Source organism: Oncorhynchus gorbuscha, linkage group LG08 (assembly GCF_021184085.1).
Source record: "Oncorhynchus gorbuscha isolate QuinsamMale2020 ecotype Even-year linkage group LG08, OgorEven_v1.0, whole genome shotgun sequence".
Classification (NCBI taxonomy): domain Eukaryota; kingdom Metazoa; phylum Chordata; class Actinopteri; order Salmoniformes; family Salmonidae; genus Oncorhynchus; species Oncorhynchus gorbuscha.
In genome coordinates this window covers 68,361,024-68,385,717 of record NC_060180.1, presented here as the reverse complement: position 1 = coordinate 68,385,717, position 24,694 = coordinate 68,361,024, and the positions used below count along the sequence as shown (strand labels likewise).

At 42.6% G+C, this 24,694-nt stretch overlaps 1 protein-coding gene and 1 long non-coding RNA gene across 4 annotated transcripts; one reads left to right on the top strand and one right to left on the bottom strand.

Moving 5' to 3' along the window:
• The first annotated feature begins 260 nt into the window (after positions 1–260).
• LOC124042103 lies at positions 261–2,511 on the top strand. The gene is made up of 3 exons (XR_006840045.1): positions 261–834; positions 1,272–1,460; positions 1,562–2,511. It is a non-coding gene; the product is annotated as an uncharacterized LOC124042103 (long non-coding RNA).
• A 1,916-nt stretch (positions 2,512–4,427) lies between these two features.
• On the bottom strand, positions 4,428–23,540 carry LOC124041012 (BMP/retinoic acid-inducible neural-specific protein 3-like). Of its 3 annotated transcripts, XM_046358162.1 has the most exons (9): positions 23,310–23,540; positions 23,008–23,078; positions 22,319–22,610; positions 18,248–18,438; positions 15,820–16,031; positions 10,517–10,622; positions 9,898–10,134; positions 7,097–7,319; positions 4,428–5,829 (listed from the first exon to the last, which is right to left on the bottom strand). In XM_046358162.1, exons 3-9 carry the CDS (start codon positions 22,570–22,572, stop codon positions 4,668–4,670), a joined length of 2,385 nt encoding a protein of 794 aa, XP_046214118.1. In that variant the 5' UTR covers positions 22,573–22,610; positions 23,008–23,078; positions 23,310–23,540; the 3' UTR covers positions 4,428–4,667. The 3 variants fall into 3 exon arrangements, with proteins under 3 accessions (XP_046214118.1, XP_046214119.1, XP_046214120.1); XM_046358163.1 differs by having other exon boundaries at positions 23,008–23,540; XM_046358164.1 differs by lacking the exon at positions 23,008–23,078.
• Between the last annotated feature and the right edge of the window lie 1,154 nt (positions 23,541–24,694).

The following is a 24,694-nucleotide window of genomic DNA, read 5'->3' as shown; positions in this document are numbered from 1 at the left end:
GTGTAATCATGGATATTTGACCACTACCGTTTCTTTTAATGATAAAATAATGTCTCTCGTCTCTCTGTGTTTTCATAATTTTCCGTCTTCTCGCAAGTGGCTGAATCTCACTGGAGAAATCATCCGAGTGAGGGAAACAGCGCCCCTCTGTCTCTGTATGTGTGGCCCATGTATCTGATGCTGTCTGGAACAAAAGAGTATGACATGTTACCACTGTAGCATTTGATTGATTGATGCCAGCAAGCATTTACTTCCCTTGATAAAAAAATATAAAATAATTTGCAATTCATCGTTGCACTGAGCTCAACTATGGGTTGTCCGGGCACAGCAAAATGCCCCCCATTTTGGATTTCTCTTCACACAAATCAAATCACATCCTAAGAAAAACGTCATAATTGTCAGAAAAATGTGTCAGTTTATGGGCGGTCTGCTTGTGTTGATGTGCTACAGTAGCCAGCTTGCTAAATCGGCCCTTTTCCTAAACCATGGACGATGATGGGGATTTGGACATGTGGTTTTGACTTCATTCTCAAATCAAATCAAATAATTCTCTGTACAGGCCAATGATTATGACAGAGATTCGGATCTAACCATAAATGAATATGTTGTGCCACTGGCCTGAGACGATTGAAGTTCCATATGTAGCCTGGTAGGCTCATGTTAACTAGCTATCTAACTTAGCTGGTTCACTGTTGCCCATGCGACGAAGTCAGGCTAGTAAGCATTTTAGCTAAGTAGCCTATGACAATAAAAACTAAAAGTGTACTGTATGACAGAGCCATAGACCGTTTTGTCAACAGGATGGCATTGGCCTTCAACTAGTCTACAAGTAGGGTGAGTATATATATATTTTTACTTGCACACACGCACAAATCAGTGCCATGGACAGCCACATTATATTTAGGAACATTGATTGGACTGAATTGTTTTTGGTATCTTTACATTTCTTTTCACTGTTTTAAAATAAGCAAATATAGCCTTGCTGATTTGATGATGTTTAAGTTGAAATGGTGCTGGAATAGTGGAGGCAGTGCTCCTGTTGTCTTTGTGCTGACTTGCGGTAACTCTGTGGTTCTAAATCAGTAGTTGTGTCGTAAACTGTCGAAAACTTTAACTTGCTTGACCATGCTGCAGGTCGTGTAACTGTTTTTGCTAATGCAATTTTTGCTTCGTGGACTTCACTGGACAGATGCTGCTCTCTGGTTTTGTGATGAAACAAATGTAGTTGAATTTATTCTGCCACTACGTGACTGTTGTCTTTTTGTTGTCAGGGCGTTATTGTATATCACGGTGGCGTATGAAGAAATGGGTTATAGAGCAAACAAAGGCTGTAATATGGCTTTTTAACTGGCTTGGCTTCCTCAGTGATATTACCCACGCACTGCTACTGCCCATTAGCTGTTGCCAAGGCAGCAGCTACTCTTGCTGGGGGCAAAACAGGTTGTTACTGCTCTATTCCTGTAAGTGGATCCATTTTGCTCACATTTCCTATTTTCACACTATTGTGAAACATATCCTACTGGCTCTGATCATTTATTTTTACTCTGTCACTTCTTTCCAGAAACGTTCCAGTGGTGGATGCCTAACTAGGCCAGCACAGTAGAGCTTGGCTCGGCTTCAACAGCAGTAGAGCTTGGCTCGCTTCAACGGCAGTAGAGCTTGGCTCTGCTTCAACGGCAGTAGAGCTTGGCTCGGCTTCAACGGCAGTAGAGCTTGGCTCGGCTTCAACGGCAGTAGAGCTTGGCTCGGCTTCAACGGCAGTAGAACTTGGCTCGGCTTCAACGGCAGTAGAACTTGGCTCGGCTTCAACGGCAGTAGAACTTGGCTCGGCTTCAACGGCAGTAGAACTTGGCTCGGCTTCAACGGCAGTAGAACTTGGCTCGGCGTCAACGGCAGTAGAACTTGGCTCTGCTCCAACGGCAGTAGAGCTTGGCTCTGCTCCAACGGCAGTAGAGCTTGGCTCTGCTTCAACGGCAGTAGAGCTTGGCTCGGCTTCAACGGCAGTAGAGCTTGGCACGGCTTCAACGGCAGTAGAGCTTGGCTCGGCTTCAACAGCAGTAGAACTTGGCTCGGCTTAACCAACAGGGCTGTTTCATAAAGAGGAACGGCTGCTGTATGATGAATACCAAACACTCACAGATTTCCCTTTAGACTGTCTTGATGGACTGCCAGCTCATTGTGTTCTTCTTGTGGATTGTCAGCCATTATTTTAAATGCCTCTCCTGAGAGACTCGTCTCCATAAACTCTTGTCCTTCACCGCAGCCCGCCCTCCCCTCGCCAGTCCACTTGTAAAACAGACACATTATATTATTAGTCTTACTCATGTTTCCTCCGAGGCCCACTGCCCTGCCCAAAGCCTCAACTAATCGCTCAGTGTGTGTGTGTGTTTGATTGTGTGTGTGTGTGTCTGTGTTTAAAACCTATACATTAGCAGATATAGGCCTACATGTTGTGCAATCACACAATAAAGACCACGATTACAAAAAAATCTCAGTGGTCAACAAACCTTGGTAAGTAACGTATTGAAACACAAAACAGTGTAAAGATTAGTAATCAGGGACTTTTGCAACAACCACAATCAAGGACATTTTAAAGGGTTTGTTTGAGCACACTTGGGCCTTGTCACACTGAGGAGTTTACTTCATATGTCAATGTATGCCGCACATGCGTGACATATCGCTGTTTGTTTACTCAGCCATGATTTTAATTACTTTACATTCCATTTAGATATGCAAATGCTTCTAGGACCTTTAAAAAATAATAATATTTGAAATCTAAACCTTACCTCACTGAAAAGGATTCAGTCTATCGAATTTGGAAATCTAATTTACTTAACTAAATGACTGCATTTAATAAATAAATAGGATAATAATTTAGCCCATAACAGAATTTGAGAACAACGAGTGCGTCATTTGGTAGTGTTTTCAAGTTAATTGCTTATGCTTCTACCCACTTTCTCTTTCCCTTAAAGTTAGCGTTACAACAGAGGGAAGAGACAGGATGGATAACCACCCATCACTCCTTAACCCCAGGGGGGAACGTCTTACGAATCGAGATTAAGCGACGACAAGCCACTTCTGCAAGTGCTATCTAAGATGCAAGTCATACTCAAACAGCTGACACTGTAGTCTAGAGACAACAGTTCTTTTGGGAGTTCGGGTCTAATTTCACCCTTGGTCATTGAGCCTTCACTCAACTCCCTATTTGCTCTGTGAGCTAATTATCTCTGATAAAGGCCATTGATACCTAGCCTGTGTTTGATGCTGTGCATGTCTCTCTACCTCCCTCTCTCATCCATCACAGTGAGTGTGAATGGCAGCCAGAGACAGGGGGCGGAGGCTACTGTCCTCTCTATACCCTTGGTAATATGTGCCAAGGCTGTTACAGAAAGGAGACATTATGAGACACTGTTCTGCAGCTCCAGATGGGCAGTACTAACACAGCACATTTGCAGCACCTCGTTCTCCTTCCATTAGCAAATAACTTCCATAGGTTTTCAGTAGGTGTGTGTTAGTATCAACCCAATAATCCACTGTAATAACACACTGGTCATATACATTTGGAATAGATGCTGATTTGATACCTGTATAAAGCAGATCAAATCCTCTCTATCCAATAATAAATTGCAGCATTTTCTGTAAAAAGGGATACATTTTTCCAAATCTTTCCAATGTACACTACCGGTCAAACGTTTTAGAACACCTACTCATTCAAGGGTTTCCCTTTATTTTACATTGTAGAATAATAGTGAAGACAACAACACTAAGAAAAAATGCATATGGATTCATGTAGTAACCAAAAAAGTGTTAAACAAATCCAAATAAGTAACAGACACATCTCAACATCAACTGTTCAGAGCAGACTGTGTGAATCAGGCCTTCATGGTCACATTGCTGCAAAGAAACCACTACTAAAGGACACCAGTAAGAAGAAGAGACATACTTGGGTCAAGACACACAATGGACATTAGACCGGTGGAAATTTGCCCTTTTTTCTGCAGTTCAAATTGGAGATTTTTGGTTCCAACCGCCGTGTCTTTATGCAGCAATACACCATCCCATCTGGTTTGACTTAGTGGGACTATCATTTGTTTTTCAACAGGACAATGACCCAAAACACACCTCCAGGCTGTGTAAGGGATTTTTTACCAAGAAGGAGAGTGATGGAGTGCTGCATCAGATGACCTGGCCTCCACAATCCCCCGACCTCAACCAAATTGAGATGGTTTGGGATGAGTTGGTCCGCAGAGTGAAGGAAAAGCTGCCAACAAGTGCTCAGTATATGTGGGAACTCCTTCAAGACTTGGAAAAGCATTCCAGGTGAAGCTGGTTGAGAGAATGCCAAGAGTGTGCAAAGCTGTCATCAAGGCAAATACTTTTTTGTTTACTACATGATTCCATATGTGTTATTTCAAAGTTTTGGTGTCTTCACTATTATTCTACAATGTAGAAAATTGTAAAAAAATAAAGAAAAACTCTTGAATGAGTAGGTGTGTCCAAACTTTTGACCGGTATTGATAAAAACATCAAATTTAATGACACTTATATACAATTAACGCCATGAACGGCAAACACCAACACAAACAGATATAGGCTATGGGGCTGACATTGTATCTGATTGGGTTATTACAAAAAACATCACATTGGCCCCGCCCACCTGCCCATTATTAACTACATAGCTTGGTTGCCTCGTACTCCACAAAGTTTGGTTGTCTGGCACTGAAAGCCTGTAGAGAAGCCAGTATTCTGGTCACTTCTGAACTGGACAGTTTCAGTCTTTGACGGAGCAGACACGAGAACAGGTCCATAGGCTGAGCCCCTGGAGGGGAGAGGCGGTTGACCCTGTAGCGGACCTCTACCAGCTGCAGCAGGGCTGAGTCCTGGGATCCCTGGGTGTACGGGTAGTCCAACTGCAGGATTAGGTCCTGGATTGCGTCTGGGTCAAAGTGCATGCTGTATCCAAACAGCTGCATGCTGTTGATCTTCATGTAGCCCATGTTCTGGGATGAATACGCCTCCACAGGTTCCACGGCGCCCTCTGGTGGTTCAAAGTACGCTCTACTACCGTTTCTGTGTCCCCCAACCCCCGAGCCTGGCCCCGAATCCCTAATGCGGCTCCTCAGGTAGAAATGGACGGTCTCGAAAAAGCTCTTCCACCGGTTGCCCAGTGTCAAGGTCCAGTTGTAGCAGTCCAGAGGGATATCCAGCTTGGTCCTGTTCCAGTCGGGGTAGCCGTGCTGGCCGATCGGCATGGTCCAGCTCTCCGAGTGGCTGCCCCCGAATGGGTTGACGAACACGGACAGCGCAGGCTCCAGCGTGCTGTTCTTGGTCAGGCACACCTGGAGCGACACCCCCAGGAGCATGTGCACGCGGTTGGACTTGTAGCGGTTGCTCTTCAGCGTCAGCAGCATCCTCTTCCGCCACGATGGGTCGAACCAGGCATTGAGGCGCACATCGCTGCTGACGAAGATGGCGTGCAGTGCAATGCGCGAGTCGCGGCGCTGGAGTAGGTAGCGCAGCTCCAAGTCCTGAAGGTCGCGGTCGCTCTCCAAACCCAGGTAAGGATCCGTGGGGTCAGGTACGGCGGGTCGGCAGAGCCCCTGGCCTAGAAAGAAGCCCGGGTTGCAGCTGGAGCAGCGGGTGCGGTTCTCGGGGGAACAAGACGCACAGCGGGGGCCTTCTCCCACAGTGCAGGGGACGGGGCCCTGGCAGGAAGAGTGGTGGTAGGGGCAGGAACAGCTCCTGGTCTGCTCAGAGTACACGCCGATGTGGTCGTTCTCACTGCAGTACAGGAGGGACAGGATGTAGCTCAGCCAGTAGCGGAGGGGTCTGAGGACGGAGGACAGAACATACCGTAGGTGAACGTACCTTTGTTAGTCAATTAACGTTTTTTTTTTTTTTCTGTCTTTGAAATATGTTAAAAACATCTCATCAGACACAATAGGATTCATACTGCACATTCACAGCAACAATATCTGTCAATTAAGCAGGATAGGCAGAGCAGAAGCCCCATCTCTGCACTTGGAGGCTCAGCTGCTGGAATGCAAGCTAAATCAGACCAAAATGAAAATATTCCTCTGGAGTAGGCAGGTGGGTGCTGACTGAGAGAGCCAACCACACACACACACACTTTTTTTGTTCAATGTATGAATATTGAATACTAACCACCCAGTACAATTACAGAGCAAATAAACTATGCATAAAACATTTTCATAGGATCACATGCGGGAAAAATGGACCAGTTAAATAATTGGGAACCTCCATCAAATCCCCCTTTATGACCAGAAGGGTGTGATAAAGCAGTGTAATTGGATTGAGGATTGTGGAAGCAGAGTGTTTGGCAGTAGTACTGAAGAATTTTGTAATGTAGTTAATTTTTTTCCAAAGAATGGCCTTCAAAACAGAGAGGTCAAGAGAAAAGAGTCCAGCACCGGGAAGCTCAAAGGAAAAGGCTCTCGGGAAGACTGGAGTAACTAATACAAGATAGACCAGGTTGCATTACATATGGCTGAACCGGGAGCTAGAGGACTACTCGTGTCAGGACTCAGGGGTTCTGTTGGACCTGTTAAGAACTCCGCCAAGCGCCGCAGTAGTCACAGTGCGCTTGGCAGCACTGTAGTTGTATAGATACATATATATAGTATTTGTACAGATACAGTACAAGAGATAGAACAAACATGATCTGGGACCAGGCTATCTTGCCAGCCTTGTAAAGACAGTACAAACGGATCTGGGACCAGGCTAACCAACTTATAATTGGAATGTTGTTCAGACTGTAGTTTGAACTGTTCATGAAAACACTTCAGCAGAGGCATAAGATAAAGAGGACCTAACCGTTTGAATGCCAAAAGGTTTGTTATTGATACTCTTTTCTGAGTGTGGATGTGTGACACAATCTGAAGACGTATTGTGGCCTAGTGAGTAGGTACTTCATCTTTTATTGAGCCCAGTGGTCTTAGATACACTTTGGGTAACAAAAGTTAAAACAGTACTAATTGCATTAGTATAATAATAATAATAATAATAATAATTTGCATAATTACAAGACAAAGGAAGTTTGGGGGAAACCTCAGGTTAATGAAACAATAGTCTATACCTCTCCCTGTGCAGCAGAATTCTGGGTTGATGACGACATCTCTTAATGAGGCTGAAGAGCTTGTTAGCGGTGTGGCGCGCTTTGTCGAGAAGCAGGCCTCTCATGGTCTCCAGCTGCCTGTAGCGCTGGAGCAGACCCCCATCTGTCCTCCAATAGAGTTCCACGACAGATTTGTTCACCGCGTACTGGGTCGGCAGCCTTCCGACGAAGCTTTGGAACTCCTCTACAATAGTCAATCAAGAGTCAAATACATAAATAAACATGAATAAGTCAAGTTTGGTTCTGGCGGGGAGCCACGTGAGCCACATTGGGGAATAATTACAACGTGTGACAGTGTGTCTGTTCTCATTGTTTTTGTCTGTCCCAGAAATGTAAACAAACCCAAATATAAATAAACAACGTGTTCAGAGATACTGGTTCAGATTGTTTCTTCTCAGTTTACTAGAGTGCAGAACTGTTATTTCAAGAGGCATCATATTTTATTAACAACCTGTCTGTAGTGTGCACCATTGAATGGTTTAGTCACTAATTGGTAATTTATCAGATGGTATGAGCTGGTGGTTGAAGTGGGTGCAAATATACACTTCCAGCTTTCGAAGTAAGGCCATGCATATTGCCATGGTAACCTATAACATCAAGAGTGTTGGGCCAGTAACTGAAAGGTCGCTGGTTTAAATCCCCAAGTGGATAAATCCTGCCCTTGAGCACGGAAGTTAAACCCGGGTGCTGATTAAGGCAGCCCCTTGCATATCTCTGATTCAGAGTTTATTTTTATTTTATTTAACTAGGCAAGTCAGTTAAGAACAAATTCTTACTTACAATGATGGCCTACCCTGGCCAAACCCACCCCTAACCCGGAGGACACTGGGCCAATTGTGCACCGCACTATAGGACTCCTGATCACAGCCGGTTGTGATACAGCCCAGGATCAAACCAGGGTCTGTAGTGACGCCTCTAGAACTGAGATGCAGTGCCTTAGACCCCTGCCCCACTCGGTTGAATGGGTTCCATTCTGCAACTCACTATATTTCCCCTATTTCTAAAGTGTTTTCAAGAAGTGAGAAATCCCACGAGACACTTTTATTATGTGACTTCAGTAAGGTTTTTAATCTAGTATACTCCCTTCTGTCATGACGTTGGCCTGGGGGTAGGTTTATGACAGTCATAAATACCTCTCCCCCTTTTTTTCTCTCTCTTTCCTACTGATGTGACATTTGAAAATCCTTTGGTTAACATAGAGATTCTGGGAACATCAGAAGGTGGGGGGAAATGAACTATATTCTGGTAATTGAACCAATTGAACATATGAACATATGCGGTGGTACTTGATGAATATGAGACATTCTCATCAACGATAGGATGACATAAACTCTACAGTGGAAAGTCTGCACATTGTAGTTATCGGATTCACATGGAATTGTTGTTCAATTTAAATGTTTGAATATAAAATTATTGGTGAAAACATTAAATGTAATTTTAGCCTCCAAATGAGAGATTTGGGTTTTCATAAGGTTAGGGCTCTGCTCAATCAGTGGGCCTCCCCTGTGAAGAGACATGGGTTATAAAACTTTTCAAACACACCCTTCTCGCTCCACTATATAAAGCCTTGACGAAAATGTAACCTCCTGTTCCGAGGATGTGAGGACGACAGTCCATACGTTAAAAGGACTAACATGTTATCTGTTCCGAGGATGTGAGGACAATGGTCCAATGTCAGAATGGTTCAGATAACTATAGAACGAAGCCAACCTCAGCATGAGCTTTAGTTGCGAATGTAATGAACATTGAACTCTTATTCACTACAGAAGTGATACCTCCTAGCCATTGAGTTAGCAACAGCAGCTGCAAACGTGGGCTAAGAACAGACAGAGTATCCCGTCTACCACACAACGACGTTACTACAACGTATCCAATTTACCACCAGAGACATTCTTCAAAGGACTCGGTTGGGCAACACGGCCTTCCATCTACCACCAACCTACCGAAGCGCAGCTCAGAATAAATATTTATTGCATTTTCCTTTTCCAAATGGGCGGTAATTTAGAATGCATAAGATACTGTATTTACGATAGAGACATCGCTTCTCCCTTTGTTCCTCAGTTTTCCCGCTCTTTCACTCAAACCCAGCCCCTTTTCTTTTGTGTAACCAGCTGTCATATCTGTTCCCTCCGCTAGGGACGTTTTCCTTCATGATATAATTTGTAATCAATGTATGATTCATTCTGTGTATATGTAATTCTGTGTGATTAGTTAGGTATTTAGTAAATAAATACTTAAACCCAATTTTGCATTGCTGATTCAACTTGTTAGTCAGGGTTCGTGAAGAATTTATAACTTTCAGATGAGACTGAAATAAGGTGACGATTAATATTGACTGCTATTGATGTAAAATATTACTAGGTCTTTAAGAGTTTATTGGGAAGATAACAGCTCTATAAATATTATTTTTTGGTGCCCCGACTTTCTAGGTAATTTAATTTACATGATTAGCAATCAACAATAAGGTAATATTAATTACAGAGAAAGGATTTTATAGAATAGCATGTCATATCACTTAATCCGGCATAGCCAAAGACACCATATCTCTCCACCGTATCTCTGAACAATGCGTTTTATCATTCTCACATACGGAAGCTTATTGAATGCCTGAATACCTTACTCTCTAAATTGTACACTAAATTATTGCAAGTTAAAAAAACAAGCTGGCTAGAGCAGAAATATCCTGCCACCGAGGCTGCTCAATTGTTGCTCATCACTTAGGTCATTGAACTGTTGCATGTTCAACTTTCTCCAGTAAACACCTGATTCCTCAAACTCCTCGTTGGCCAGTGTCCAGGCCTCTCTGAGGCGGAGCAGGTTGTTCTCCAGGGCCTGGAGGTCCGTCTGTGGACAGTTGCACTGTGGGAAGTCCGGGCTACACTGGCACCAGCAGTCACTGGCCCTGCACACAAACTGGCCCTCCGAGTTGCAGCCGATGTAGCTGAGGGCTGCCTGGACGAAGCGGCTCCGCAGGTACGCTGGCAGAATGACCTGGAGTCCTGGGGAGGCCAGAGAGGTGTGGGTGAGTATTTTGGGGTGTATAAGAAGGCAAAACAAACAGACACTGCCGCTAAATTGCTTTTGAAGATCCTACTTCAGAAACCAAATACAACTAAGTCATCCATGGGTTTGATAAAGATCCTCGCAGGTTAGCCTGGAGAACCAATTAGATTCCAGATAGGAACTATTGTGTCTTTGCTGCATTGAACCTCCTGAAGAACGCATTCCATGTTGAGCTGTAGTGAGTTACTGTAAACTATTCCCTCTACACTGCTGGGAATACATATATTAATGTTAACCATGAAAGGCCTGGCTCTTTGATTTTCATTCAGAGTGATACACCTGTTGAAGTTTTGTCTTCAGTTCTAGTTTCAGGCATACCTTGTAATTGGATCTTGTTTTCTGGACTGTGGACCAGTACTGAGCTGACAGAGTCAAGGTTATCATAGTTACTGCATCCAAGGGGGCCTGTCCTGGTTTCAGTCACCTGGGGAGGTAAGGAAACTAATTAATGTTGAAAATTTATTTTCTGATGTTTTGTTTCATGCCTCAATCAGCAGAGAATGAACTCAGAAAATATTCTGTGTAAATGAATGAATAGTATGTGTGTTCTGGTAGGCTATCATAAAGGAAGGACATCAGTCTTTGATAAGAGTGAAAAAGATCATCAACTCCAATGTTAAATCATATCGACTCCATTAATCTTATTCGGGGTATTGAATAATTGAAACCACAATGAAAATTGCCCCAGTGTCATCCGGGTTATGCCGTCATTGTAAATAAGAATTTACTCTTAATTGACTTGCCTAGTTAAATAAAATAAAGCATATTTTGAAATAGCATACATTTAGTTGGCGAGTTATTGTACAATGGTGGTGGAGAATTCATAATTAATTAACTTTCATTCCTGCCCAATCACCAATATTTCAGGGTGATCATGCGAATCAGTGTTCCTCAATGCGGGTCACTCACTGATTACAGTTTCTTTTTCGTAATTTTATATATATATATATATATTTTTTTAGGGAGTAGATCTGCTTAATACTACAGATAGATTGTAGCTTCCCATCAATGTAATTGTCTGCATAATTTCCAATCCCCCATATACTGATTACAGTGTCTTACGTCAACCATTCTGTAGCATGATAAACCATGATGTAGAGCAGGCCTGGGCAACTCCAGTCCTCAGGGGCCTGATTGGTGTCACACTTTGTCCCCTAGCCCCAACTAACACCTCTGCCTCCAATAATCAACTAATCATGATCTTCAGTTTAGAATGTAATTTGTTTAATCAGCCATGTTTGTCGGGGGGGGGGGTGACACCACTCGGGTCCTGCGAGGACTGGTGTAGCCCGTCCCTAATGTAGATGAAGGGAATCACGACACAGCTTGAGATGAATCATAATCAAACCTCGAGATTTATGCCTCAGTAACAGTTCTTATTTCATATTTCCTACATATTCTCCAGCATATGTGTTTTAATGAAGGCCTATATGCGGCTGGCAGTGCTGAACACCCCTCAACACCTATTCAAAACCTTTTCTTGACCAATTGACACTCGGCTCACTCCACAAAATGGCTGACAAAGGTGGTTAGCTTGGACGTAAATGAATAGAAAGATATGGGCCAATATATCATCTTGATGAATAATTAACTATATGGTAGGAAGGCACATTCAGTGAGGTGGCCACTTCTCCTCATCAATATCAGGTATGCTAGCTAGTTAGCAGTGGTGCGCGCTAATAGCGTTTCAATCGGTGACGTCACTCGCGTTGAGACCTTGATGTAGTGCTTCCCCTTGCTCTGCAAGAGTCGCGGCTTTTGTGGAGCGATGGGTAACGATGCTTCGTGGGTGTCAGTTGTTGATGTGTGCAGAGGGTCCCTGGTTCGAGCCCAGGCTGGGGCGAGGAGAGGGACGGAAGCTATACTGTTACACCTGCCACATTGAGAAATGAACCTATTTTAATATCCATGTCAGAAGATTGAATGGAGTATCGGGGTACTGTAGTATGTGGAGCAACACTACTAGCGTCTCTCTTGATTATCACATACTAACACCTGCTATTGGTGAGAGAGCACCAATGATCTACAGCAGTGGTTCGCAAGCTTTTTATAGTCCCGTACCCGTACCCTTTCCCTTTCAAACATTCAACCTCCAGCTGCACCTCCTCTAGCACCAGGGTCGGCGCACTCTCAAATGTTGTTTTTAGCCATCACACACACTATACGATACATTTATTAAATATAAGAATGTGTGTGACTTTGTCTTATAGGACCACGGCACAAATAATAATATACTAATAATCAATAATTATTGCTCTTTATCTTTATCTTACATATAAAACCTTATTTGTTAATCAAATAACTCACCACAGGTTAATGAGAAGGCTGTGCTTGAAGGGATGCACATAACTGCAATGTTGGGTTGCATTGGAGAGAGTCTCAGTCTTAAATCATTTTCCACACACAGTCTGTACTTAGTTTTCATGCTAGTGAGGGCCGAGAACCCACTCTCACATAGGTACGTACAGTGAGGGAAAAAACTTTTTGATCCCCTGCTGATTTTGTACGTTTGCCCACTGACAAAGAAATGATCAGTCTATAAATTAAATGGTAGGTTTATTTGAACAGTGAGAGACAGAATAACAACAACAAAAATCCAGAAACACCCATGTCAAAAATGTTATAAATTGATTTGCATTTTAATGAGGGAAATACGTATTTGACCCCTCTGCAAAACATGACTTAGTACTTGGTGGCAAAACCCTTGTTGGCAATCACAGAGGTCAGACGTTTCTTGTAGTTGGCCACCAGGTTTGCACACATCTCAGGAGGGATTTTGTCCCAGTCCTCTTTGCAGATCTTCTCCAAGTCATTAAGGTTTTGAGGCTGACGTTTGGCAACTCGAGCCTTCAGCTCCCTCCACAGATTTTCTATGGGATTAAGGTCTGGAGACTGGCTAGGCCACTCCAGGACCTGAATGTGCTTCTTCTTGAGCCACTCCTTTGTTACCTTGGCCGTGTGTTTTGGGTCATTGTCATGCTGGAATACCCATCCATGACCCATTTTCAATGCCCTGGCTGAGGGAAGGAGGTTCTCACCCAAAATTTGACGGTACATGGCCCCGTCCATCGTCCCTTTGATGCGGTGAAGTTGTCCTGTCCCCTTAGCAGAAAAACACACCCAAAGCATAATGTTTCCAGCTCCATGTTTGACAGTGGGGATGGTGTTCTTGGGGTCATAGGCAGCATTCCTCCTCCTCCAAACATGGCGAGTTGAGTTGATGCCAAAGAGCTCCATTTTGGTCTCATCTGACCACAACACTTTCACCCAGTTGTCCTCTGAATCATTCAGATGTTCATTGGCAAACTTCAGACGGGCATGTATATGTGCTTTCTTGAGCAGGGAGACCTTGCGGGCGCTGCAGGATTTCAGTCCTTCACGGCGTAGTGTGTTACCAATTGTTTTCTTGGTGACTATGCTCCCAGCTGCCTTGAGATCATTGATAAGATCCTCCCGTGTAGTTCTGGGCTGATTCCTCACCGTTCTCATGATCATTGCAACTCCACGAGGTGAGATCTTGCATGGAGCCCCAGGCAGAGGGAGATTGACAGTTATTTTGTGTTTCTTCCATTTGCGAATAATCGCACCAACTGATGTCACCTTCTCAGCAAGCTGCTTGGCGATGGTCTTGTAGCCCATTCCAGCCTTGTGCAGGTCTACAATCTCTTCCCTGACATCCTTGGAGAGGTCTTTGGTCTTGGCCATGGTGGAGAATTTGGAATCTGATTGATTGATTGCTTCTGTGGACAGGTGTCTTTTATACAGGTAACCAGGTAAGATTAGGAGCACTCCCTTTAAGAGTGTCCTCCTAATTTCAGCTCGTTTCCTGTATAAAAGACACCTGGGAGCCAGAAATCTTTCTGATTGAGAGGAGGTCAAATACTTATTTCCCTCATGAAAATGAAAATCAATTTATAAAGTTTTTGACATGCGTTTTTCTGGATTGTTTTCTTGTTATTCTGTCTCTCACTGTTCAAATAAACCTACCATTAAAATTATAGACTGATCATTTCTTTGTCAGTGGGCAAACGTACAAAATCAGCAGGGGATCAAATACTTTTCCCCCTCACTGTAGCTGCAAAGGGCATCAGTGTCTTAACAGTGCGATTTGCCAAGGCAGGATACTCTGAGCGCAGCCCTATCCAGAAATCTGTCAGTGGCTTCTGAATAAATGACATTTTCACAGAACCGCTTGCTGCAATTTTGATGAGGCACTCTTGTAACTGGAGGCAGAGCATGAAAGGGATAACAAATTCAGTTGTTTGTGTCGTCCGTTTTGGGAAAGTACCTGCTTAATTGCACACCCAGCTCACTCAGGTGCTTCGCAATATCATATTTGGCATTGTCCGTAAGCTTGAGTTCATTTGCACACACAAAAAAATTATACAATGATGGAAAGACCTGTGGGTTGTCCTTGTTAATGCAGACAGAGAAGAGCTCCAGCTTCTTAATCATAGCCTCAATTTTGTCTCGCACATTGAATATAGTTGCAAAGAGTCCCTGTAATCCTGGATTCAGATAATTCAGGCTAAAAAAACATCACCCAGATAGGCCAGTCGTGTGAGAAACTAGTCATCATGCAAGTGGTCAGACAAGTGAAAATTATGGTCAGTAAATAAAACTTTAAGCTAATTTCTCAATTCAGAAAAATGGGTCAATACTTTGCCCCTTGATAACCAGCGCACTTCTGTATGTTGTAAAAGCGTTACATGGTCGCTGCCCATATGATTGCATATTGCGGAAAATACAGGAGAGTTCAGGGGCCTTGCTTTAACTAAGTTTACCATTTTCACTGTAGTGTCCAAAACTTCAGGCATTCCCTTGGCAACAAGAGCCTCTTGGTGGATGCTGCAGTGTACCCAAGTGGTGTCGGGAGCAACTGCTTGCACCCGCATTTCCAAATGTATATGTAACGGATGTGAAACGGCTAGCTTAGTTAGCGGTGCATAGCCCCGTTGGAAAATCTAAATGTACTGTTTGAAAATGTGATTCACATTTTCAAACAGTACATTTAGATTTTCCAACGGGACTACATGTTAATTCTCAGCAGATTTTCATTTTGAGATAAAACAGACTCATATCTGATACGCTATGCAACAACACTTACTTAATCAGCACAGCGAGAGTCTGACAGTTTGTTTTTTAACCTTTATTTTACTAGGCAAGCCAGTTAAGAACAAATTCTTATTTTCAACGACGGCCTAGGAACAGTAGGTTAACTGCCTGTTCAGGGGCAGAACGACAGATTTGTACCTTGTCAGCTCGGGGGGTTGAACTTGCAACCTTCCGGTTACTAGTCCAACGCTCTAACCACTAGGCTACCCTGCTGCCCCCGTAAGCTTGAGTTCATTTGCACACACAATAAGGAAAAATCTCAAATCAAAACAACACATCAACATGCTACACTGTGAATATTTGACATTTTTAAAATGGCAACATTAAATGCAACAGTAACCTATCAACTTGCCTCCCCCACAGAAAAAAAATCTAAAGAAAACATAGCAAAGTCCTTGCAGCAACTGCATTGGTTTAACACAGTTTGACCTCCTATAGTAACCTATATTGGCATCTAACTTCCCCTCTGTATGCCCAGAGGCAGAGGGCAGTCAGGGGTCTCTTACCCTGATGGCGGTAGAGGCGATCTGGAGGTGGTGGAGACGGCGCAGGGTGTTCTCCCTGTCTGTGAAGTAGGAGGCAGCCAGCTGGTGAAGGGCCTCCAGGGTCACCACCCCAGCCCCCGTATTGTTGTGGCTGCTGCCCTCAGCTCCAGCCCCTGGTTCTGGGCCTCGGCTCAGCTTCCGCTTATCCACAAATATCGTCAAGGACTCCTCCCCTGATTACAGGAAATTAGGAAAGGGGAGACCATTAACTGAGCCAGAGAGGCTCAGTGATCTCATGATCAATGGTGATCATCTCCCGTCTCTTCTTTAGAGAGGTTCAAATTATTCATTGACTGTGATGAAGAAAGATAATGAGCAGAACATGTGATGTATGTTTAATCTCACCCCAATCCAGCAACCATACTGAACTGAGTTCCCTGTTTTAATAGAGTTGAAGTTGGAAGTATACATACACTTAGGTTGGAGTCATTAAAACTCGTTTTTCAACCACTCCACACATTTCTTGGTAACAAATTATAGTTTTGGCAAGTCGGTTAGGACTGCTTCTTTGTGCATGACACAAGTAATTTTCCCAACAATTCTTTACAAACAGATTATTTCACTTATAATTCACTGTATGACAATTCCTGTGGGTCAGAAGTTTACATACACAAAGTTGACTGTGCTTTTAAATAGCTTGGAAAATTCCAGAAAATTATATCATGGCTTTAGAAGCTTCTGATAGGCTAATTGACATAATTTGAGTCAATTGGAGGTGTACCTGTGGATGTATTTCAAGGCCTACCTTCAAACTCAGTGCCTCTTTGCTTGACATCATGGGAAAATCAAAAGAAATCAGCCAAGACCTTGTAGACCTCCCCAAGTCTGTTTCATCCTTGTGAGCAATTTCCAAATGCCTGAAGGTACCACATTCATCTGTACAAAGAATTGTACACAAGTATAAACACCATGGGACCACGCAGCCGTCGTACCACTCAGGAAAGAGAAGCGTTCTGTCTCCTAGAGATGAACGTACTTTGGTGCGAAAAGTGCAAATCAATTCCAGAACAACAGCAAAGGACCTTGTGAAGATGCTGGAGGAAACGGGTACAAAAGTATCTATACCCACAGTAAAAACGAGTCCTATATCGACGTAAGCTGAAAGGCCGCTCAGCAAGGAAGAAGCCACTGCTGCAAAATCGCCATAAAAAAGCCAGACTACAGATTGCAACTGCACATGGGGACAAAGATTGTAATTTTTGGAGAAATGTCCTCCGGTCTGATGAAGCTAAAAATAGAACTGTTTGGCCATAATGACCATTGTTATGTTTGGAGGGAAAAGGGGGAGGCTTGCAAGCCAAAGAACACCATCCCAAACGTGAAGCACGGGGGTGGCAGCATCATGTTGTGGGGGTCCTTTGCTGCAGGATGGACTGGTGCACTTCACAAAATAGATGGCATCATGAGGGAAGAAAATGATGTGGATATATTGAAGCAACATCTCAAGACATCAACCAGGAAGTTAAAGCTTGGTCACAAATGGATCTTCCAAATGGACAATGACCCCAAGCATACTTCCAAAGTTGTGGCAAAAGGGGTTAAGGACAACGAAGTCAAGGTATTGGAGTTGCCTTAACAAAGCCCTGACCTCAAAAAAGTGTGTGCAAGCAAGGAGGCCTACAAACCTGACTCAGTTACACCAGCTCTGCCAGGAGGAATGGGCCAAAATTCATCCAACTTATTATGGGAAGCTTGTGGAAGGCTACCCAAAACATTTGACCCAAGTTAAGCAATGTAATGGCAATGCTACCAACTACTAATTGAGTGTATATAAACTTCTTACCCACTGGGAATGTGATGTAAGAAATAAAAGCTGAAATAAATCATTATCTCTACTATTATTCTGACATTTTACATTCTTAAAATGAAGTGGTGATCCTAACTGACCTAAGATAGGGAATTTTTACTCTGATTAAATGTCAGGAATTGTGAAAAACTGAGTTTAAATGTATTTGGCTAAGGTGTATGTAAACTTCCGACTTTAACTGTATATATATATATATATATATATATATATATATATATATATATATATATATATATATATATATATATATATATACAGTAGCTTTTTAAGCACATAAGATACAGTATAATACATCAATTTCAACCTGTATAATTACCACATGACTTATGTTACTAAAAATATACCCCTTATGCAGAAGTATCTGCTGTAGCTAAGTAAGAAGTTATTGAATGTAAAGTATTGTTCAGACACTAGGAATGTTTTCCCATTGTCTGAGTCATAAATTACATTCAGTAACAGATTTTACATTTTAAAAGTTATATGAAATTCCCTCTTGAAAAACGCACTTCTAAGGAGTCTAAGGAGTCCTGCTGTGATGCGGGTAAAGTAGGAACCAACGCTTGGAGCCTCTGTTTACTGTACCTCCAAGAGTGGCGGACAGCAGGAGGTGAGTCCCGTACTTCTTGATAATGGTCTCAGTGATCCTGCGGAGGGTGGGCCGCCGCCCCAACTGCCTGACTGTGCGCATGAAGTCAGGGTCAAGGGGTGGAGCCAGGCCGCTACCGCCCCGCCTCTCCACCGCCAGGCTGTTGACTTTCCATCGGCCGAACTCCCTGAAAACACACTTCATTAATTACTTGATTGAGTTTTTGGTTCGTGGAGAGAGTTTTCAGTTTGTGAAATTGTCACAAACTTAACAGGCTGTTGAGAACATTTATTTGAATGTAATTGTAGAATGTGAAAACCTACATTCAACACAAACAAACCCCAATGCAGACAGACACAACATTTACAGACAGACACAGGCAGAATCTCTAACATACAGCTAATAAATCCAGACGGTACAGAATTTTCCCTGGAAGAGCTGTGAGCATACTGCAGATATTTTCTCCTAAAGCCTTCTTATGTTGGCACGCAACTTGAGGGAGGGCAAAGGAAAGTGTCAAATTACTTCAGATTGGCTGGAATTTGCTCTGACAGACATTGCCACTGGCTAATAAACCGTGGGTCACTCTGCCAACACATATGTTCACAGGTCTGTGAGACTGTATGACCTTGTCTTACAATTGTCTTTGTTGGTGCTCTTTTGCCTTGTTTCATTGTAGCTTGGATCTTGCTGAAGGAAGGAAACGTTAGTTTCACAATGCCTTTGTTAGGTGACCACAGTACAATAGTGCTACTGTAGCATGATAGTCTTTATGAGAGGGTCCAATGCAGCACTAGGCATAATACGTATTATAAATTGTCAATGTGACCATGAAACCACTGACCCTCTATGCCAGATCACCCATTAACCAGTGTAATGTCCCTATAAGTAGAAAAAAAAGTGAAATCTAGAACCTAAAATTGTTGTTTTGGTTCCAGGTAGAACCCTTTTGAGCACCATGTTCTACCTCTAACCAAAAACGATTCTATTTGGACCCAAAAATGGTTCTGATATGGGGACAGCCGAATAACCCTTCTGGAACCATTTTCTCTAAGAGTTTATGGGTAACCATGAATCACAGCTAATCCTGAACCATATTTGAATGACCATGAATCATTCTATGACTGTGAGCCATTTAGAGCAAAATGAGAACTTCTGCTTTGGAGCCTTTCAGGAAATTAGAACCTCTGCCTTGGAGCCTTTCAGGAAACCATAGAAATGCTTTAACTATAAGCACTTGAGGTGTCCATAGCTAACAAAATATATTCATAATGTGATCTCACAAAGCCCTTGTGATTCACCATTAGCCTACTGTTTGTGGTGACCATTAGCCGCTTCGTACACAGTGCACTGACATGTGTCACATCGAGCTCAAGTGTTGCATACACAATCACGTCCCATTTGGGGACCTGCAAGCGAAAGCATTCTAATACGCTAGTCTCTCTCCAGTCTTTACAGTCAAGAGTCCTACTGCCCCAATATTTCAGACACTGCCTTCTTGTCTCTTCTCGTGGGAGGCAATCAAATCACTGCCACGAGAAACGATCGGCAGAGAAATAATTGAGGAATCAGGCCAGTGTAGAGGGTGTAATTACAGCCAATCATCCTAAAGAGAGACAGACTGCAGTGCCTCTCCGGGTGTCACTTGATGGCCTCTATAGATCACACCCTGGCGTTAGCCTGCAGGCTTATTCACCAGTGAACACTTATGGATGGGAAGCAGGCATGCTACGCTAACGCTACACTGGTGGATAATAGTCTGATAGCTTCCTGTTCAAGACCCGGGGCTCATGTGCAATCAAACACAGAGAAACGGGAAGGTCCTCCGGGGACCATGGAGAACGGGTCGAGAGGAAAGACGGAAACCAGCGGTTTGTCAGTCTAATCATTGGTAACTGTAGGGGATCCGATGTTAATCCACATGGTTACGTTGCTAGGACCCATATTCCAATCCAAACAGAGGATGTTTCAAAGTGGGGGCATCATATCAGTTGAAAAGATTCCCCATGTTGCTTTTGCTCCCTCCTAGAGAGAGAATTCAAATCAGTAGAGGCTGTTCAGAGAGACATATTTTTGTGAAGACTTCAGCGTTCTCAAAGCCAGTAGAAATCCTCCTTTATCTGGCTTACCACAAGGGGGAGAACAAGTATTGAGTCATAGCGGAACAGCAGGACCATATTTAGGAATGTCATTATATTGTGGCACAAGGCCAGCATCATCCTATACTTTCAACGGCTCATTGGAAGTTTGAGTTTCACTTTCAAAATAACTCCCACCTTCCATTTATTCTAAACCATTTAGCAATGTTTCAGGCAATACTCTGCCATTTTCTAAAGCAGTCTGTCTATATCCTCTCTGGTACGGGGCATTAACCAGGGTGCATGTGTTCCACCAATGTCACAAGCAAAGTGTAACACATTCCATTCACACTAGTTGTGAAAACAACATACCCATCAATGTGATTTGTGGTGGACATCCAGTCTATGTTTACTTACAACGATGTGATTTGTGGTGGACATCCAGTCTATGTTTACTTACAACGATGTGATTTGTGGTGGACATCCAGTCTATGTTTACTTACAACGATGTGATTTGTGGTGGACATCCAGTCTATGTTTACTTACAACGATGTGATTTGTGGTGGACATCAGTCTATGTACAACGATGTGATTTGTGGTGGACATCCAGTCTATGTTTACTTACAACGATGTGATTTGTGGTGGACATCCAGTCTATGTTTACTTACAACGATGTGATTTGTGGTGGACATCCAGTCTATGTTTACTTACAACGATGTGATTTGTGGTGGACATCCAGTCTATGTTTACTTACAACGTATGTGTTGACGCCACAAGCTTTCATGGATTTGCATATTTAGACACCGTGCCTACATCAGTCAGTGAACGCAATATCAGGACTGAACTGAATTATAACATATATAAGAGTGTCCTTTCAAAAACAGTCACAACGACAGTGTTGTATGTAAAAACACTGCGACAAAAGAATAATATGTCGAGAGTTAATAACGACACGCTGTAGGAGGGAAGTGTTGTTCGGAGAGGGGAATGTGCCACAGAATAGTCTCACATGTTTGCGAGTAGGGTTGCAAAAGGAGGGTATACTACTGGAATCTTTCGAAGTTTACCAGAAAACTGCCAGACTTTTGTTAGCTTTTAAGGTTTTGGGGAATTTTGTAAGATCTAGTAACCTTTTATGGGCACTTCAGATTACCACAGGTGTCTGTAATTATCTCTGGCCCTCTAAAATATATACAAAAAGTAAAATAAGATTATTTGACAATATAATATATTCATAACAAAACTGTAAAACATTATGCTAAATATGAGCCATCAATGTAGTGATACCCATTGGTGTTTTATTATGAGGGTTTCAACATGAAATACCCTTTATATATTTTGGGGGGAAATGTTTTTTAATATGTCAACATGTCTTTGTTGTAAATATTTCCAAACTGGAAAAAAAAGTCAATTGTTGGAAGAGTTGCAGAGTTAATTGAAAAAAAATTCATAAGTTGATTAGATGCTTTTTACATTAATTAGGCTATTTTCTTTTGAACCATATGGTCTAAACCACTAGAAAATAGTGGACAATATGTACACCTATATAACAAAGTAATACCATAGGAATTATCTCTTTAAAGTTATTCTAGTATAAATTACCATAGATTACCTGTTAATTAAAACAGAGTGAGAGAGAGAGAGAGAGAGAGAGAGAGAGAGAGAGAGAGAGAGAGAGAGAGAGAGAGAGAGAGAGAGAGAGAGAGAGAGAGAGAGAGAGAGAGAGAGAGAGAGAGAGAGAGAGAGAGAGAGATGTGACACGTTGCCACAAGAAAAGGGCAACTAGTGAAGAACAAATGCCATTGTAAATAAAACCTATATTTATGTTTATTTATTTGATTATTTCACTTTTGTTCATTATCTATTTCACTTGCTTTGGCAATCTAAACATATGTTTCCCATGACAATAAAGCCCCTTAAATTGAAATTGTATTGAGGTTGGTAGTGTGTGGGGGGGGGGGGGGGCTACTAAAGAGAGAAAAAGGTCACCTGAACATCTTGTATCTGGTAGTGTAGCCCTGTTGGTGTCTCTCCACCGACTCAGTGAAATCCAAAGAGTGGTGGAAGGGCCCTTTGTCCGATAGCAACCAGCCCATGGGCCCAGCGGTACCACCATCATCACTGGGTCCGGCTGCAGCAGCAACAACCCAAGTCCCGGTCCAGCAGCAGCACAGGCTCAGAGCGAGCCCCTCCCATAGGAGCAGCACAGACAGTCGTCTAAGACCGATACCCTGGCAGCTCATGCTTCACCCAACGACTCCTCATCCTCTCCAAACGTTGCCTGTGTCCAGGGGTAACAAACCATATGGGGGAATTTGCGAATCATGGAATGTTGATTTTATTGCAAAATATGACAAGCTTATCTTACCCATGAGCAAAATACGTTGAAAATACGTATTTTGTGGTTGAAAAGACGTAAAAAATATGTATTGTTAACCAACTTCGCTCATTGGGTAAGTACTATACTGTATGTAATAATACTACACTGAGATATTTTAAATATTAAAAAGCAACATAGAAATGGATAGCTGTAATAAAAATCAATAACAGATTGTAATAAATAAGTAGGCTACATAAATAAACATTATAATTCCGACGCAATTTGTTGTGAATGTTCACGTCATATTAACAGGCGCATGCAACATTTGAATAGTCAAACATTATGCCTGCATCCTTACCTGATTTTTAAAAATAGTATAAAGACCAATTATGTCTGATGCGTCAGTGAGATCCCGCGGTTGCACGAGCCCTAATAAAAAAATATGTATTTTCATGCTCTTTGGTCATAATATGAAATTATTTCATAAAGTGTCCGTGTAAGAAGTGGCGCAAGGCTTAAATATATATGTACAAAAATTATAACGTTTATTTTCCTCACAAAACTTCTTGTTCACAGGAAAGGACACCACTGTACATTCTGGAGCATAGAAATCCAAACATTATTTGGAAAACTCCTCTGCAGGTGGATCTTACATTTTACCTCGCGCAACAACTTCAGCTCCAAAACAGACGGGAAGAACTCTGGGCGTAAAAATAACGGTCAATAATTCCCAAGTTGAATACGCGTTTATTCAACTTCCTTATTTTAGTTGAACATTTGCTGACTTAATTTGCAACCTCTTCGATTACTGCATCGGGTGTACAAGTAGCCTAATAGTTCGTTATCGGAGTTCATTTTCCTCAGCTCAGGCAGTTGCAGCCTCCCGGTTCCAGCATTAGTTGTGCGTTTGAATGAGAGAAGGGCTGGCACGGAATGGAGGGGGGGGAGCAGATGTTTTTTATGCACACGTAAAGCTCCGTTTTTTGACAAATGAAACATTGTGTGCACAATGCACGTTGATGTATTTAATTTCGAGTTTGATGATTGTCAGCGCAACTGTTGGGTTGAAATCGGGCGGAAGGTAGCCGAGTGGTTTAGAGCGTTGGGACTCTCACCGAAAGGTCCCTGGTTCAAATCCCCGAGCCGACTAGGTGAGCAGTCTGTTGATGTTCCCTTGAGCATGGCACTTAACCATAATTCCTCCTGTAAATCACTCGGCATAAGACCGGCTGCTAAAATGATGATGGGTTTAACAACTACTCTGTAACTATTAATGATCAGAATCATATCCTACACGTATAGGCCAGAGGCTATAAATGTGTTATAGAATTTTTGGTGAATATATAGATTTTTATATTATAGATTTTTTTCAACAGATATTAGTGTAATATACTTGCATATAATCAAATAGGGGTGGCAGGTAGCTTAGTGGTAGGAGCGTTAGGCCAGTAACCGAAAGGTTGCTAGATAAAATCCCTGAGCTGACAAGGTAAAAATCTGTTGTTCTGCCACTGAACAAGGCAGTTAACCCACTGTTCCTAAGCCGTCACTGTAAATAAGAATGTGTTCTTAACTGACTTACCTAGTTAAATGAGAAATGGCCAGGTATTTATGGATGTCATACAACTAGTACGGTAGGCAGCCTACCAAAACAACTACTATGACAACAGACTTGGTTGTAGGATTTGATTGGCACCACACTGCATAGTTCAAAGGAGTTTTTGCCCAGAACTCCTTTCATTAATAATGCAATCCGACATGTCATGTCAGTGATTGTGGAGACAGGTGTAGAGCAGATGGATGATTTTGAGATTTTCTCATCATGACATCATCACAGCTAGCTGACGCGCGGGTCTCGGTCGACACCTCTCACAAGATATGACAGCTGGAGTGACAGTAGTTGAAAGTGGATCCTCTGGGACTGAGGATTTAAGGAAAGGTGGGCAAGTGACAGGTGCAGGTGATGGATCACTAATTAGACTGTTTCAACATCGAGGGAGGAAAAGAATGAAAAGCTAAATGCTTGAACGTGAGTAGTTTGACGC

Excerpts from the sequence above, each read along its gene's own strand:
- LOC124041012 (XM_046358163.1), bottom strand. The coding sequence starts at position 22,572 with ATGAGCTGCCAGGGTATCGGTCTTAGACGACTGTCTGTGCTGCTCCTA. Across the intron at positions 16,032-18,247 it reads GCTGTCCGCCACTCTTGGAG|GGGAGGAGTCCTTGACGATA; the intron begins GTACAGTAAACA and ends TCCTGTAATCAG. Across the intron at positions 10,623-15,819 it reads TCGCCTCTACCGCCATCAGG|GTGACTGAAACCAGGACAGG; the intron begins GTAAGAGACCCC and ends TTACCTCCCCAG.